At 37.0% G+C, this 13,943-nt stretch overlaps 1 protein-coding gene across 2 annotated transcripts in view; it reads right to left on the reverse strand.

The window, feature by feature from the left end:
• Positions 1-2,280: 2,280 nt before the first annotated feature.
• si:dkey-106n21.1 (solute carrier family 23 member 2) overlaps positions 2,281-13,943 on the reverse strand; it is a 52,850-nt gene continuing 41,187 nt past the window's right edge. The window contains exons 9-12 of one of the 2 annotated variants that reach the window (XM_026946632.3): positions 12,432-12,596; positions 7,977-8,085; positions 4,031-4,126; positions 2,281-2,758 (exon numbers count right to left, since the gene is read on the reverse strand). In XM_026946632.3, coding sequence (XP_026802433.3) covers positions 2,568-2,758; positions 4,031-4,126; positions 7,977-8,085; positions 12,432-12,596 — 561 coding nt within the window. In that variant the 3' untranslated portion in view covers positions 2,281-2,567. The remainder of the gene's footprint in view (positions 2,759-4,030; positions 4,127-7,976; positions 8,086-12,431; positions 12,597-13,943) is intronic. The other variant, XM_053235218.1, reaches the window with a different exon arrangement.

The following is a 13,943-nucleotide window of genomic DNA, read 5'->3' on the forward strand; positions in this document are numbered from 1 at the left end:
TATGTGCTACAAGTGATTAACTAGAGTGATCCAGATGTGACTTGTGTTTTCCCAGTAAAATTAAAAGTTCACTTATATCTATTTCTTACTCAGACTTTATAACTCTACTGTATTTAATGCGAACCACTTTCTTGTATTTTAATACAGAGTTTTAAAAACCATTTGACCAGCAGTGTTTATTTCTAAAAGTCAGAAGCCAGAAGTCTGTGGTTAAGACTTCTGTTTGAAAAACTCAACATGGTTTTAGTGTTTAGTGCAGGGCCATTAACAGGAACATGAATTTGTGTTTAGCAGCATTCGAAGCTCATTTCCATCAGAACTATTTATATAGTAATTAAACTGTAAAAACCATTAATTTAATCAGGACCATCATACCATCATGATGCTATCACACCATTAAGAGATTTTTAATTTGGATATAAACTTGACCTTGGCAAGAAAATGCAACTCTTATATTTTGAATTTGATAAATTTTTCCGGAAGTAGGCACTTGTATCTGCTGATCCCTAACGGAAAAGATTCCTCAAGGCCTCTCGAGGATATCCTCCATATAAAAATATTCAATATCTCTCTCAAGAAGTGATAAAGAGCTGAATAACGAAATCAACACGTCTTAAGGCAGGTTCAGTTAAAGATTCATTCCTACTTTTAAAATTTTTCTGGATATCGCCAAGTACTTAGAACGGTGGATAATGTATAATAAATAGTTGTACTGTCTTTTTCTGTGATTGGTTTGTTGTCCTTTGTGAATGTTAACATGACCATAAATTAATAATAAGTCTTTTAAAGAGATTAACTGACAAGAGCTCATATCATATTACATTAAGGTCGGATGGAAAATATAGAGTAAAAGTAGATTAGGGTTTAAATTAAAGACATAATATGAAAATCAGCTGTAATATTAAATATTGGAAAGATTATAATCGAATTGAAACAGTTTAAGTGGCTGAGTCAGCTTCAAAATGCACTATTAGTAAAGATACAGTACATATTAGAAATATTTATACCACAGCACTGTTGAATTCTCAATCCTGATTGGTCAGAAGGTGTTAATTAAAGCTGCATTAGGTAAGATGAGTTTTTTTTTTTTTTTCTCCAATATTAGGTTTGTAACATTTGAATGATTCCATATTCATGAAGCTCTGCCCCTAGGATCTACGCTGGCCCGTAAATTGACTGAAAGGAGGTGCATCCAAACACAAACAAGCATTCCGGACCGGAAGTCAGTTTTCCAAAGTTTTCCAAACGGATATTCTCAGGAACTTCATATACTTTTGCTAAGGTTTAATGCTTGGTTTTTTTAATATCATGTTCTACACATCTTCCTGGCTATTTGTACAAGTAAGGAATTTAAACAAAAAAAAAATCACCTATTGCACCTTTAATTTCCTATAACAGCAATTCTGACAGTAATGCAGCTGCAAATCACGGGTTTATATTAATGCGCTCGTTCTAATACATTATTGTTTCTATATTAACAACTTACACTTAGAGGATCTTTCTGTGAGGAGACATTTTATGTCGCATTTATGGAAGGAGTCTCCAGTGTCAGTGCTTCGTAGCAGTCAGAAGTAAAGCTGTAACATGACAAGCTGCATTTTTTTGTCATCTTATTAACTTCAAGAGAGATTAAAAAAAAGAGATGCTGGTGAGAGAATGACTTTTTATGGCTGCATTAAGTAAGTGATAATTATGCATGTAACTATAAATGGATAAAAACTATGTTGCGTTATTTGTTAATAAATAAAAAAATAGAATTTGCTGTGGTACAAGAAGAAAAAAAACGCTTCAGAACATCCTGTTACAGGAAAATAATCAACTTTGTGGAGAGTGTAACTACACTTCATCACACCACAACACTGTTGATTATTTTCCTAGAACAGCACAACGTGGAGTGTTTTATTCCGTACAAATCACTAGCCCTGGTCTACTGATATATATATATATATATATAGGTATTAATTTGTTTCTAAGATCAAACTATAAATGAGATTTTGTCCAAAATCAAAAAATGGCCCCGAACACAGAATTCCATCCATGTATTATCCTTTCTGAGGTAAAACTGTTATATGTGTATAACAACATGGCAAAGTCGTTAACACGTATGTAGAATTTAGCATGTATGTTGGTACTTTAGACAAAAACACACAGGCAAACGCTTGACCATAACAGGTCAAAGCATTCAGTAATAATATTAAAGAGAGTCATGTCAAATTCAGAGTGACTGGAAGCACGCTTAAAAATAAAGTAGGTTTTTATTAAATGAAATTTCACCCAGGCTTATGGAGCGACAAGACTTTATATTTATATTTATTTTGGCCAGGATGCATGTTCCCATTTTTTTTCTTACTATAAAAATGAGCTCAACTACTTGAACACTGTAATAATGTGTTCATACCACAATTACTTTAGATTTAATGCACAGAACTATGGTTACAGGAAACGTCTGTACAAACAGCCTAGGAAATGCAGTGTTTGATAAAAAAAAAATCACAGTAAATTGTTCATTGTGTCCAGTAAATAACGATCACAATGATTTACACATCCTTTTAAAAAGGCTGAAGGTTTTATAGGCGCGTTCCCAGGGGGTCGAGAGATTTAACGGATGGGAGGAATGGAAGGTTCTGGAGGAACTCGAATTTATGAAGGAATTTCATGCAGAAAGGCAGATCGTAACACGACTGATTGCTGAAGACCGCTGAAGTACTGCCATCAACGGTTTTCCTCCAACGCTTTATCCCTCGTTCTTCATCCGTTCCTATAAACATGAAGAGGAAGTGAGGACGAGTCAGGTGACTGGTTTCTGGAACCCGATATTATAGTACACTATGGTTTCTGTTTTTTTCACAACATTTACACCTGATGGGTCAGAAGGTGTTGATTAATTTTCTATAACAGCAGCTCTGACAGTAGTGCAGCTGCAAATCACAGGTTTATATTAATGCGCTTGTTCTGATACATTATCGTTTCTATAGTAACAGCTCATTCACAGGGACTTTACATTTACAGCAGACTCTCCATATAAACAGACGCGTAATCATTGGCCTGTTAGGAGACGTTTATGTAACATTTATGGAAGGAGTCTCCAGTGTCAGAGCTTTGTAAAAGTCCGAGGTAAAGCTGTAACACATCTTCCACATCTTCAGGACGGAAGAGTTTACAATAACTGGTGAGGGAAAGAGTGTTTATAGGTGCTACATATAAGTGAGGACAGAAACTAACTCACTTCCTGGATGTTCCACAACATTAATGCTATAAATTGCTAAGAAGTATGACATTGTTATTTTATAATTAAATAATTGTAATCATTTGCAAAACTTGCTGTGGTGTAAGAGGATTAAAACACGTCACAATGTGCTGGTGTTCACACTAGATCACTCGTAATAAACAATAACAGTGGTCTATTCCTTACTATACAAGAGTTAGCTCAAGCACGCTAATTTGATTGGTCGAGCAGCGATCCAAGAGTGGCTGTATTTCTTCTAACCGCACTGGGATGTTTCACTGTGTGTATCACTCTCTCATGCTCGTCTCTGTTCGCTGCATAAAATTCCACTTCCTAGTTTGGAACGGTTACTACAGTAGAGTTAGTGACATCATCAGCGGACATGGCAAACAATACATTTCATGAATATTACCTTTTTACTTAAAATACGAAAGCTCTTTAGATGAAGGTGAAAAAGAAGAAGGGACGCTGATTTTATTGGAAGCATCTTTAACGGGGATGTTCAAATCATTGTGAACTAGCTAGCCTGCTAACTGATGGGCTATAAAGTGAGTGTGGTTTCTTTGGGCTCTATTTCCTCTAGCGGAACAAAAACAAACAGAACAATTGATCGTATTTTGTCCGAAATGTCACTTACTTGACATTCATTTCTTGTTTATAGAACCGCTGTATAAAAGCAATATCACACTCACAATCGTGCGGTTATACTGAAAATCGGCACGGCTGTGAATCGATATTAAGTATAATGGCTCTCTTGTTCACGTGATATTGCTTAATTGAAAGCTCACCAGGGATTTGACTAACCTGGAATAGTGTTATCCAAGATGAATCCCAAGAAGCCACCAATAAACATAGGGGTGGTGAAGAGCACCATGATGAGCTGATCCAGTTCTGTTATACCTGTAAAAATGCACAGTAAAGACAAAGGTTTTACAACACTCACACACACACACACACACACCATTTAATGTGCATATGTGATACGTAAATGATGCATGATGTACAAAATGCCTGTGGATCTGTGGATGTTCCCTGATTATCGCTCATCTAACCAGGCCTACATGACCTCACTTGGTCAAGAGTTCAATGTGTCAGCTTAACATGCTAAAGCCAGACGATTGGACATAATATGCTTAAGTGGACTGTATTAAGGACGTGTTTGTTTACAGAGAAGCTTTTCCCCGTGAAGCACTGCTTGCTAAAGGCTCAGAGATTAATAGAGTAGACCTCTGATCATGATGAGGACACACCAATGTCAAACAGATTTAATGTTCACAGAGGGGTCACTTCTCCACCCAGTGAAGTTCAATCTACACCCAGTGAAGTGAAGAGATTATGCTCATACACAGAAGTCTAAGGAGGATTTACAGATCAACAGGTCTGACCTTAAGAGCCCAGACAATGCTGCTCACTCCTGCAGATAATCCCTGTGTGCACGCAGTGACCCATCTTTAACCATCACCATCATCACCACCATGCTCTACTGCTGCAGGCTGGCTCGAGTTACATCATCAAAAGCGTGACGCTGCTGCTATTTATACCAGAGCGCTGATGAATCCTCAAATCGGATTGGTCGATTCATTTTCTATAACAGCAGCTCTGACAAGTAGTGCAGCTGCAAATCACAGGTTCGTATTAATACGCTCATTCTTATATTAATACGTTATCATTTCTGTAGTAACAGCTCTTTCACAGGGACTTGTACAGCGGACGCTCGACAGAAACAGACTGTGCAATTGTCATTAAATAGACATTTATTTAATGCTCATGGAAGGAGTCTCCAGTGTCAGAGGTAAAGCTGTAAGTGTAAGACATACTCAGGACAGAGGAGTCACCTGGTGAGGGAACGACTGTTCATAGCAGCTATAATGTACGAACTGGTATCTTGGAAGTCTCACGACATTAAATGTAACTATAAATGGATAAAAAGCGTGACATTTTGTTCTTCAATACAATTTAAAAATTGTAATTGTTGTCAAATTTTGCCAAAAAATGCTGTAAGAGGAATAAAACACTGTTATAGGAAAAAATCAACAAATAGCTTCGCTTCATTACACCACTTCGTCGTTGATGATTTTCCTATAACAGCACTCCCCTAAGTGTTTTATTCCGTATCTTATCTACTTAGATGTACTGTAATTTTCTAAATTAGCAAAAAATATGTTTCTGGAGAGATTTTTATATATAAAGATCTTCAAAACAATATTCATTGGCCATAACTCACTCCTACATGATTTATTGTGGCCCCTCCCATTAAACCCAGTTACTTCATTAATTTTTAATGAATTAATCATTAATCATTAAATTTTTTGACCTTGTATTTTTCTTATAAATGTTTTTTTTTTTAATTTAAATTTGTAATACTTTTTATCATTACTTATTTATATTTTATAAATCTAATAATTTATTAAAATATTCTTAAAAATAAAATAAAGTGTAGAGTCATAAAGTCTGCCAGTCTTTTAGGCTACATGGGGATTTCCACCATATTTCAGGAATACCAGCGGACCTGCTCTGGAAATTCCTTTTCATCAGTCTTTCTCCTCTCAAGTTACTGAAGGAGAGAAGGAGAAAATGAGCTCGGCAGTTATTTTGTTGCTTAGCAGCGACAAATCTCACCTCCACCATGCCATGAACCGAAAAATCAGAAAAATGTCTGCTGTGTGACTCTTACCTCAGGTGATGAGACGGAGACAGATGTAGATGATGCTGATAATCAAAGTGAGAACTTTGAATTTCCCGTTATAATCTTATACTTCTTTACAATTTGTCCGCATTGTTGTTTTTCCATTAGCATATTAGGTTCTAAATGTACAGGTTGGCATGGCGTCTTTTTTCAGAAATATCTACAGTGGAAGGATTTCCCCAGGGTGATACACGTACAGTATGTAAGGAATAACACACGACTGACCATATGGCAATATGAAAATAATCTACGCTGAAAGAGCATTCATTTCATATCACAGTGTGGTATGTTGTGTGTTATTCTTCTTTTACCAGAGCCAACAATTACAGTGTTTAATTTATTCATGAACAATACAACATGCTTTTTAATGGTTTATAGTTAGATTTAATGTTGTGGAATGTCCAAGAGACAAGTTATTTCCTGTTCTCACTTATGTTACAGCTGCGATAACCAGTCATTCCCTCATCAGCCTCTCTCTCTCTCTCTCTCTCTCTCTCAAAAATGCAGCTTGTCATTTCACAGAGAAACCGGAAAGTTTAAACTCCTCTGTCTTTCCCATTCTGAGAAACTTTGCGATTATACGTTTTACTTTGTCAAACAAGAACATGTTTTTGTTGTTTATTATGTGCCTGTGTGCAGTAATGGCTCAACAGTTAACGCTCTGGGTTACAGGTCGGGGTTCAAGCCCCAGCACTGCCAAGCTGCCACTGTTGGGCCCTTGAGCAAGGCCCTTAACCCTCTCTGCACCAAGGGTGCTGTATCATGGCTGACCCTGCGCTCTGACCCCAATTTCCTAACAAGCTGGGATATGCGATATTTACTGTGTTGTATATAAGTATATGCGACAAATAAAGGCTTCTTCTTCTATTATGTGGCGCGTCCACCGTACACGTCCCTGTGAATCAGCTGTTACTATAGTTACACGTTACAGCTGGAACTACTATCCAAGCCGTACACACCCTTTGACCAATCAGGTTCAAGAATTCAACTGCATGCCCAATCAAAGTAGTGGACTGGACCAAATCATCGAGTGAGTGTTTTCAGATATTACGATGATGTGTCTCTACGTGCGTGTGTGTGTGTGTGTGTGTGTGTGTGTGTGTGTGTGAGATGGTTGTGCAGAAAGCTTGTATCTCAGTAGGGTTGTGTTTCCCTGATTCATTTATTTAAGAGCAGTCTGTGCCCCGCTGCCGGAAGCTTAATGCTCTCTTATTAGATTTTTTTAGTTTCTTATTACTCTACACAGCTCTAATGTAAAAGATACTCACTGATGTATGATACGCATCAAGACGTCCCACAGAACATTGTTGAGTTTATTTCCTGAAATCTTTATCCCATTTATTTATCTTTAATTCATTTCCCCACAAAGCACTTAACTTCTTCTTTACACCATGCCTCATTCACTCACTGTGTGTGTGTATAATCCTCACTTACACACGTTCGCTCGGGGTGTGCAGCTGTAGGAAAACAGGCTGAAAACCAGCCTGAAGTGAATTATTTTCCAATAACAGCATGCCCAGAAGTGTTTTATTCCTCTCAACGATTACAATTTTATTTATTAAATCACAACATGTCATACTTTTTTTTATCTGTTTATAGCTACATTTACTGCTGTGGAACGCCCAACAAACAAGTTACCACTTGCATTATAGCAGCTATAAACAATCGTTCTCTCACCACCCTCTTTTTTCTCTCTCTTGAAGTAAATAAGACAAAAAAATATATATAAATGTGAAGCTCATATTCCTGAGAAGCCATAAAAAAGCGTTAACTTGACTGTCCCGAGGATGTAGAAAAACTCCTTCCATAAATGTTACATAAAACTATGTAACTATGTACTACTGTCAGAGTTGCTGTGATGGAAAATTAATCACCCTCTGGCCAATCAGAATCCAGTATTATCGACAATACAGTGGTATAAATATTTAAATATGTAATGTGTTATATAAATAAACATTTTGTACTGTAACTGTATTTAGTAACACAGAGCTTTGTAAAGCGCTCGTAGCACTCGTAGCACACGTAGCACACGGAGGACGCTAAATCTCGCTACGCCACTCTTACCTGTGTTGATGGTGTCTGGGTTTGAATGAAACCATGTTGGCAACACAAGTCCAGTGAAGATAGAAACACCAAAGATCAGCAGATTCCTGGAGGAGTTTAAGTCGACGTACTGCAAGAAAGCAAAGCAATTTAATTCGAATATTGTGTGTAACAGGACAAAAAGAGCAGTCCGAATAAACATGCAGTCAAAAGTGTATACAGCTAATTAGTGTATTTATTACAGAGGGAATTCATGTATAATAAAAATTATTCATTGTGTACTCAGTTCTGGTTTATCTAGTATAGAGTGAATTAAAAAAATAAAAGATTTTGTTACAGTGTTGGAAATCGCAACCAATATTTACCAAAGCTACTTAATTTATTATTATGTTCTTTGACTGGTCACTTGATTTAAATTAATTTAATCCAATTTTAAAATATAAAACACAAAAATCGATAAATAATTTCGATCTATAAATAATTTCTATATAAATATAAATAAAGAGTTGGATTATATTCATAAAATAAATCTGTATTGGGGGAAATACTGTATATAGTTATATATTTAAATAACAGAATCAGAAGCCTGGATTCTGATTGGTCAGAAGGTGTTGATTAATTTTCTAGAACAGCAGCTCTGACAGTAGTGCAGCTGCAAATCACAGGTTTATATTAATGCGCTTGTTCTGATACGTTATCGTTTCTATGGTTACAGCTCATTCACTGGGTCATGCACGGCGGACGCTCCACATAAACCGATTTAAAAAAACGTGTGTAGTCATTGATATGGTTTCTGTAAGGAGATGTTTATTTAGCATTTATGGAAGGAGTCTCCAGTGTTAGTGCTTTGGAAGACACAGGGTTAGCTATAAATGGATACAAATGATGTATCATGTGTAATCTTTGGCAATCTGCTGTGGTGTAAGAGAAATAAAACACATCAGGATAGGAACATAATGAACAGTTCTGAGCCTCCACTTTGCATCGGGCCTCATCACAGCACTCCGTCACTGATTATTTTCCTGTAACAGCATGTGACTGGCTGCAGGAGGTTTGAGCACCCTTGGTATAAAAGGTATCTGAAGGTTAAATACGGAACACAGCTTTGAAGGACAAAGGAGGCCATTAGCGAGAAAGTTTTATATATACAGTGCCTTGCAAACAGTGTGGGAGTGATTTTGGCCCATTCTTCTTGGCAGATTTTCTCCAGGTTGTTCAGGTTGATTGGGTGATGCTTGTGGACTGCGATTTTCAAATAGTACCACAGATTCTCGATGGGATTGAGATCAGGACTTTGACTGGTCCACTGCAGGACATTTATCTTTTTGTTCTTGAGCTACTCCCATCTCGCTTTGGCCTTGTGCTTGGGCTCATTGTCCTGCTGAAAGGTGAATTTCCTCCCAAGCTTCAGTTTTTTAGCAGACTAAAGCAGGTTCTCTTGTGGTATTTCCCTATATTTTGCTTCATCCATTCTTCCTTCTATTCTAACAAGATGCCTGGTCCCTTGCTGATGAGAAGCATCCTCATAGCATGATGCTGCCACCACCATACTTCACTGTAGGAATGGTGTGACTTGAGGCATGGGAAGTTTTAGGTTTACGCCACAAATAGTGCTTTGAGTTTTGGCCAAAAATCTCTATCTTGGTCTCATTTGACCACAAAACCTTTTCCCATATCGCAGCTGGGTCACTCTCATGCTTTCTGGTAAACTCCAGATGTGCTTTCAGATGGTACTTTTTGAGGAATGGCTTCTTTCTTGTCACCCTCCCACACAAGCCAATGTTCTGCAGTGCTCTTGATATGGTTGACTGGTGCACCATTAATCCACTCCCAGCCGCTGAATTCTGTCGCTCCTTCAAAGTGTTCGTTGGCCCCTTTATGGCTTCTCTCACAAGTCTCCTTCTTGTTTGAGAATGCTCTACATTTTCCTTCAGATTCACAGCATGACCAATGAGCCTTCAACAATGGGATTTTTAATCCAGAAAATATGACAAAACTTTAATGATTCACAGGTGGACGCCAATGGTAAGGTAACTGTATCCTCATTAGGACAATTTCTTTCATCAGTGTAAACTGGGAGCTTCCCCAGCACAGGGGTTGAATTTCTTATGCAAGCAACATATTTCAGTTTTTTTAAATTTTCTTAAAAATATTTCCCAACATAAATCCAACGTCACCTTACAATAATTGATTTTGAGTTTCAGTGTTTTAAAATAAAATATTAACAGAATGAAATTTCAGTGGACCATTTGCAATTCGGTAATATGAGAAATGGATGGATTTTGGACTGTTTTTGATTCCATGAATAAGAAGAAGTTTTGAGTGTGTGTAGATGGGAACGCAAAAGCATGCACTCTCACTCACACTCACTGGAACGTTCTTGCCTCTGACTCAGTCCTGAGATCAAACGCATTGCGTTGTTTTCTGTGTGTTTCCTTGCGTAGCCTGCAGCACTGATCTCCAGGGTTATTTCCTGCTTTGACATGCCTCATGCAGCTCACACAGGGAGCGCTTATGAGTGAGTGTGTGTGTGTGTGTGTGAGAGAGAGAGAGACACCCATGTTGTCAGTGCTAAAATGAAGCAAACTGTGACTTTTGTTGATTGACAAACCAAGAACAAACACAGCGCTTGCAGCGATGATGGACATTCTATGAATTTTGGGGGAAAAAATCACATGGTGACATTTGAGGAAAAGATTCTGGTGTCTTTAATCATAAGGCCACGATTCATTTCATTTCATGAAATGTAAATGTGTTTACTTTGCTCATTTGGGTAGTATAGACTTCTGTATGCATGGAACACTGAAATATGTTTGGCATGCCAAGTAAAAAATAGTAAAGTAAAAAAAAAAAAAAAAAAAACGCTTGCCTATAGTTTCGTTTAGGGTCAGAAACATCCGTTTAGGTTCAAAGAGTCAAATTCTTGGCAGAAATATGCTTAGGGGACGTAGGGCATTCTGGTTTTAGGGAATCCTCTCACTTTAAGGAGGGTTAGAGCACACAGGAGGGGAAAGCCTAAAGGGCCATGAAAAGGTCAAAGGTGAAACCTACCATTAAGAAAAGATTTGTTATTTATTTATTTATTCTTGCTGCTTTTAACATATTCCACTATAATGATGTTATGTGTTTCTTTACACTGTTCTTTATATAACATTTTCATTCCAGCTCTGTTTTTAATGTTAAGCTGCATTCATGTTAAATAAGATTCTAATTTTAGCACTTTCCTGGCATATTTTGTTTATTTAGTTATCAACACTATCAAATAATTGCTTATTTATTTATCAGCTCAATCAACAATCTCAACTGTAAAACACCAATCGTTGGTTTAAAGATAATAAAGATTCCCTGAAACATTTATCCCTTAACAATCTGTACAGCGTCCATGCCGTGACAGATCACCTTCCATGTCGCTTAGCAATAATTTGGGAATTATCTGGTTTACTTTATATGGTGTCTTGGCGGCCTAACGAAGACAAAAGTCCTCATGGTTTCACAGTTTAGCAGTTATTATAAAGTAGCACTCCGCAGGTCCACAGCTTTTAAACAACCATTTGTACGACTCAATGGAAAATTCATTACTTGATAATTTGTGATGTCAGAGGAACTGCTAGCCACATCATTTAAAACATTATGCTGCTGTATAAAAAAAAAACAGACAAAAACTCATTCGTTCACTCATTCACCAACCAGAAAACCCAGCTTCTTTAACTTCATGACTCATATTCACGTGCAATTCCTGCATCAGTCATTCATTTTCCAAATGCAATTTTTACAGATGAATCACTTACTTCATATAATGAATCATTGATTTTTTTTCCATGATTCATTTTTTTTCCACATGTGATTTTTACACGATTCATTCATTTTCACATGTGGCATTTTCTTTTTTTTTTCCATAAGAGGTGATTTTCTCGAATTGATTTTGAAGTTTTTTGGTGTATGTTCATCATTTATAGGAAAGTACTTTGTCTTTTTATTGCAAACCTACAATCATTTTTAGTCGCATGTAGGGTTAACTCGACTGCTCGTGAATAACATTTCAAAATATTGATAAGTAACACTGTGAGATAAACAACACTGATAAATACCATTGTGGGAAAGGGAAACCTTCAGTGCGATCCTCAGTGCAAATCAATCATGTGTTGTCATGCCATCACTCTTTTGATCTAGAATGACTGACATTAACAACCATAGGCATAAAAATATTGCTTAATAATTACTATTTGTCACAAACCTGTTCTGCCAAGCATATCTCAGCTTGAACATTTTAAACTCTTGGGGTTCTCAAATGTCAGGTAACAATTCAGCGAATTTTAAATGAGCTTTAAAGTTAATGACTTGTGAAGCAGTAAAAAACCGATATATTTAAGTTCATTTTACAGTGCTCATTAGTTCTGCCGTCAGATCGTCCTCCATTGTCTCGAGTGACTGCATTCGGTGCATCAGTCGCTGTGTGAGGTGAACACCTCCATTTACCTGCAGGTTTGATATTCCCACAGCAGCGACCATCCCAAACATAACCAGGAACATGCCTCCGATCACCGGCTCCGGGATGGTGATGAACACAGCGCTGAACTTCCCAAAGAGTCCCAGGACGACCATGAGGAGGCCGGCCGTCTGCAGGACCAGCCTGCTTCCAACCTGGTGCCGTTAATCACAACAGCTCATCAGTCAAACTCCGCTTAATGGTTAGGAACATACTCTTGGCTGTAGCAAAGCAAAATTGAATCTTTAAGAGCTAGGGTTAGCGTGGCGTCATGGACAAAGTCTAATCTGTCCATATGTGCATTTCTAAATAACGATAGTAGAGGTGTGAACAAGGCGTCCTGCACTTTCAGGATTCCTTTAGCTGCATCTACAATAATAATAATAATAATAATAATAATAATAATAATAATAATAATGTGCAATATGTGCAATAAGGGACTTTCATGTGCAATACAAATTTAAGTATATATATTTATAAAATAGGTATATATTTATTTTTTCTTCTTTCTTTCTTTCTTTCTTTCTTTTTGAGAGCAATTGTAACATGGCAAAGCAATTTCCCCCCTGGGATTAATAAAGTTCTTTGAATCTTGAATCTTGAAGAATAATAATAATGATAAAGAACTAAACAAACTGATTATTTTGAGTAGTTTTTGAGTTTGTATGTCAGCGATAGTATACCTCTCATTCTACAGCAATTTCCCAACGATTACATTTCGATTTTTTTAAAGAACGACACAGAACGTCTGCAAGACTTGAGTATTCAGGACAGAGGAGTTAATGTGTTCTGGTTTCTCTATAACATGACAAACAGATTTTATTTTCATGAACTTCAAGAGAAAAAGAGAAAAAAGGAAAGCCTGGTGATAGAATGACTGTTTATAGCTGCTATAACATAATCCCTAACAGGAAGTAGTCGGGAAACTGACTGTTAGAAAGTGCTTACACTTGAAACTCCGTCCATAAATGTTACATAAACGCCTCCTTACAGAAAACTTCACCATGTCAACAATTCCACACGTTTCTTTGTTAAACAACAACGCAGTTTTTTAATCTGTTTATTTATAGGTTTAGATTATGTGAATGAGCTGTTACTATAGAAATGATAATGTATTAGAATGAGTGCAATAATATAAACCTGTGATTTATGTTACACTTGTAACTACTGTCAGAGCTGCTGTTATAGAAAATGAATCAACGCCTTGGTGTAAATATCATTGTAATCTAAACACAATCTTTGTTCATGGTTGGACTATCATTGCGGTGTGACATCATAGCGCACTCCTTCCTGCTTGTCTGGGTGTGAATCTCACTCCTTCGTGATAAAAACACACAGTGTGTACGATAAGACACACAGAAACATAACGATTCAATCCACTTCAATTCACTGCTGATCTGATAAGATCTGATTCAGCAGAGATATGATTCAATATGACACAGTTCAGTTAAATGCAAGTTTTCAGACACGGGACAGAGGAGTTTACGCTTTGTGGTTTCTTT

The sequence above is a fragment of the Pangasianodon hypophthalmus genome, chromosome 7 (genome assembly GCF_027358585.1).
Source record: "Pangasianodon hypophthalmus isolate fPanHyp1 chromosome 7, fPanHyp1.pri, whole genome shotgun sequence".
NCBI lineage: Eukaryota > Metazoa > Chordata > Actinopteri > Siluriformes > Pangasiidae > Pangasianodon > Pangasianodon hypophthalmus.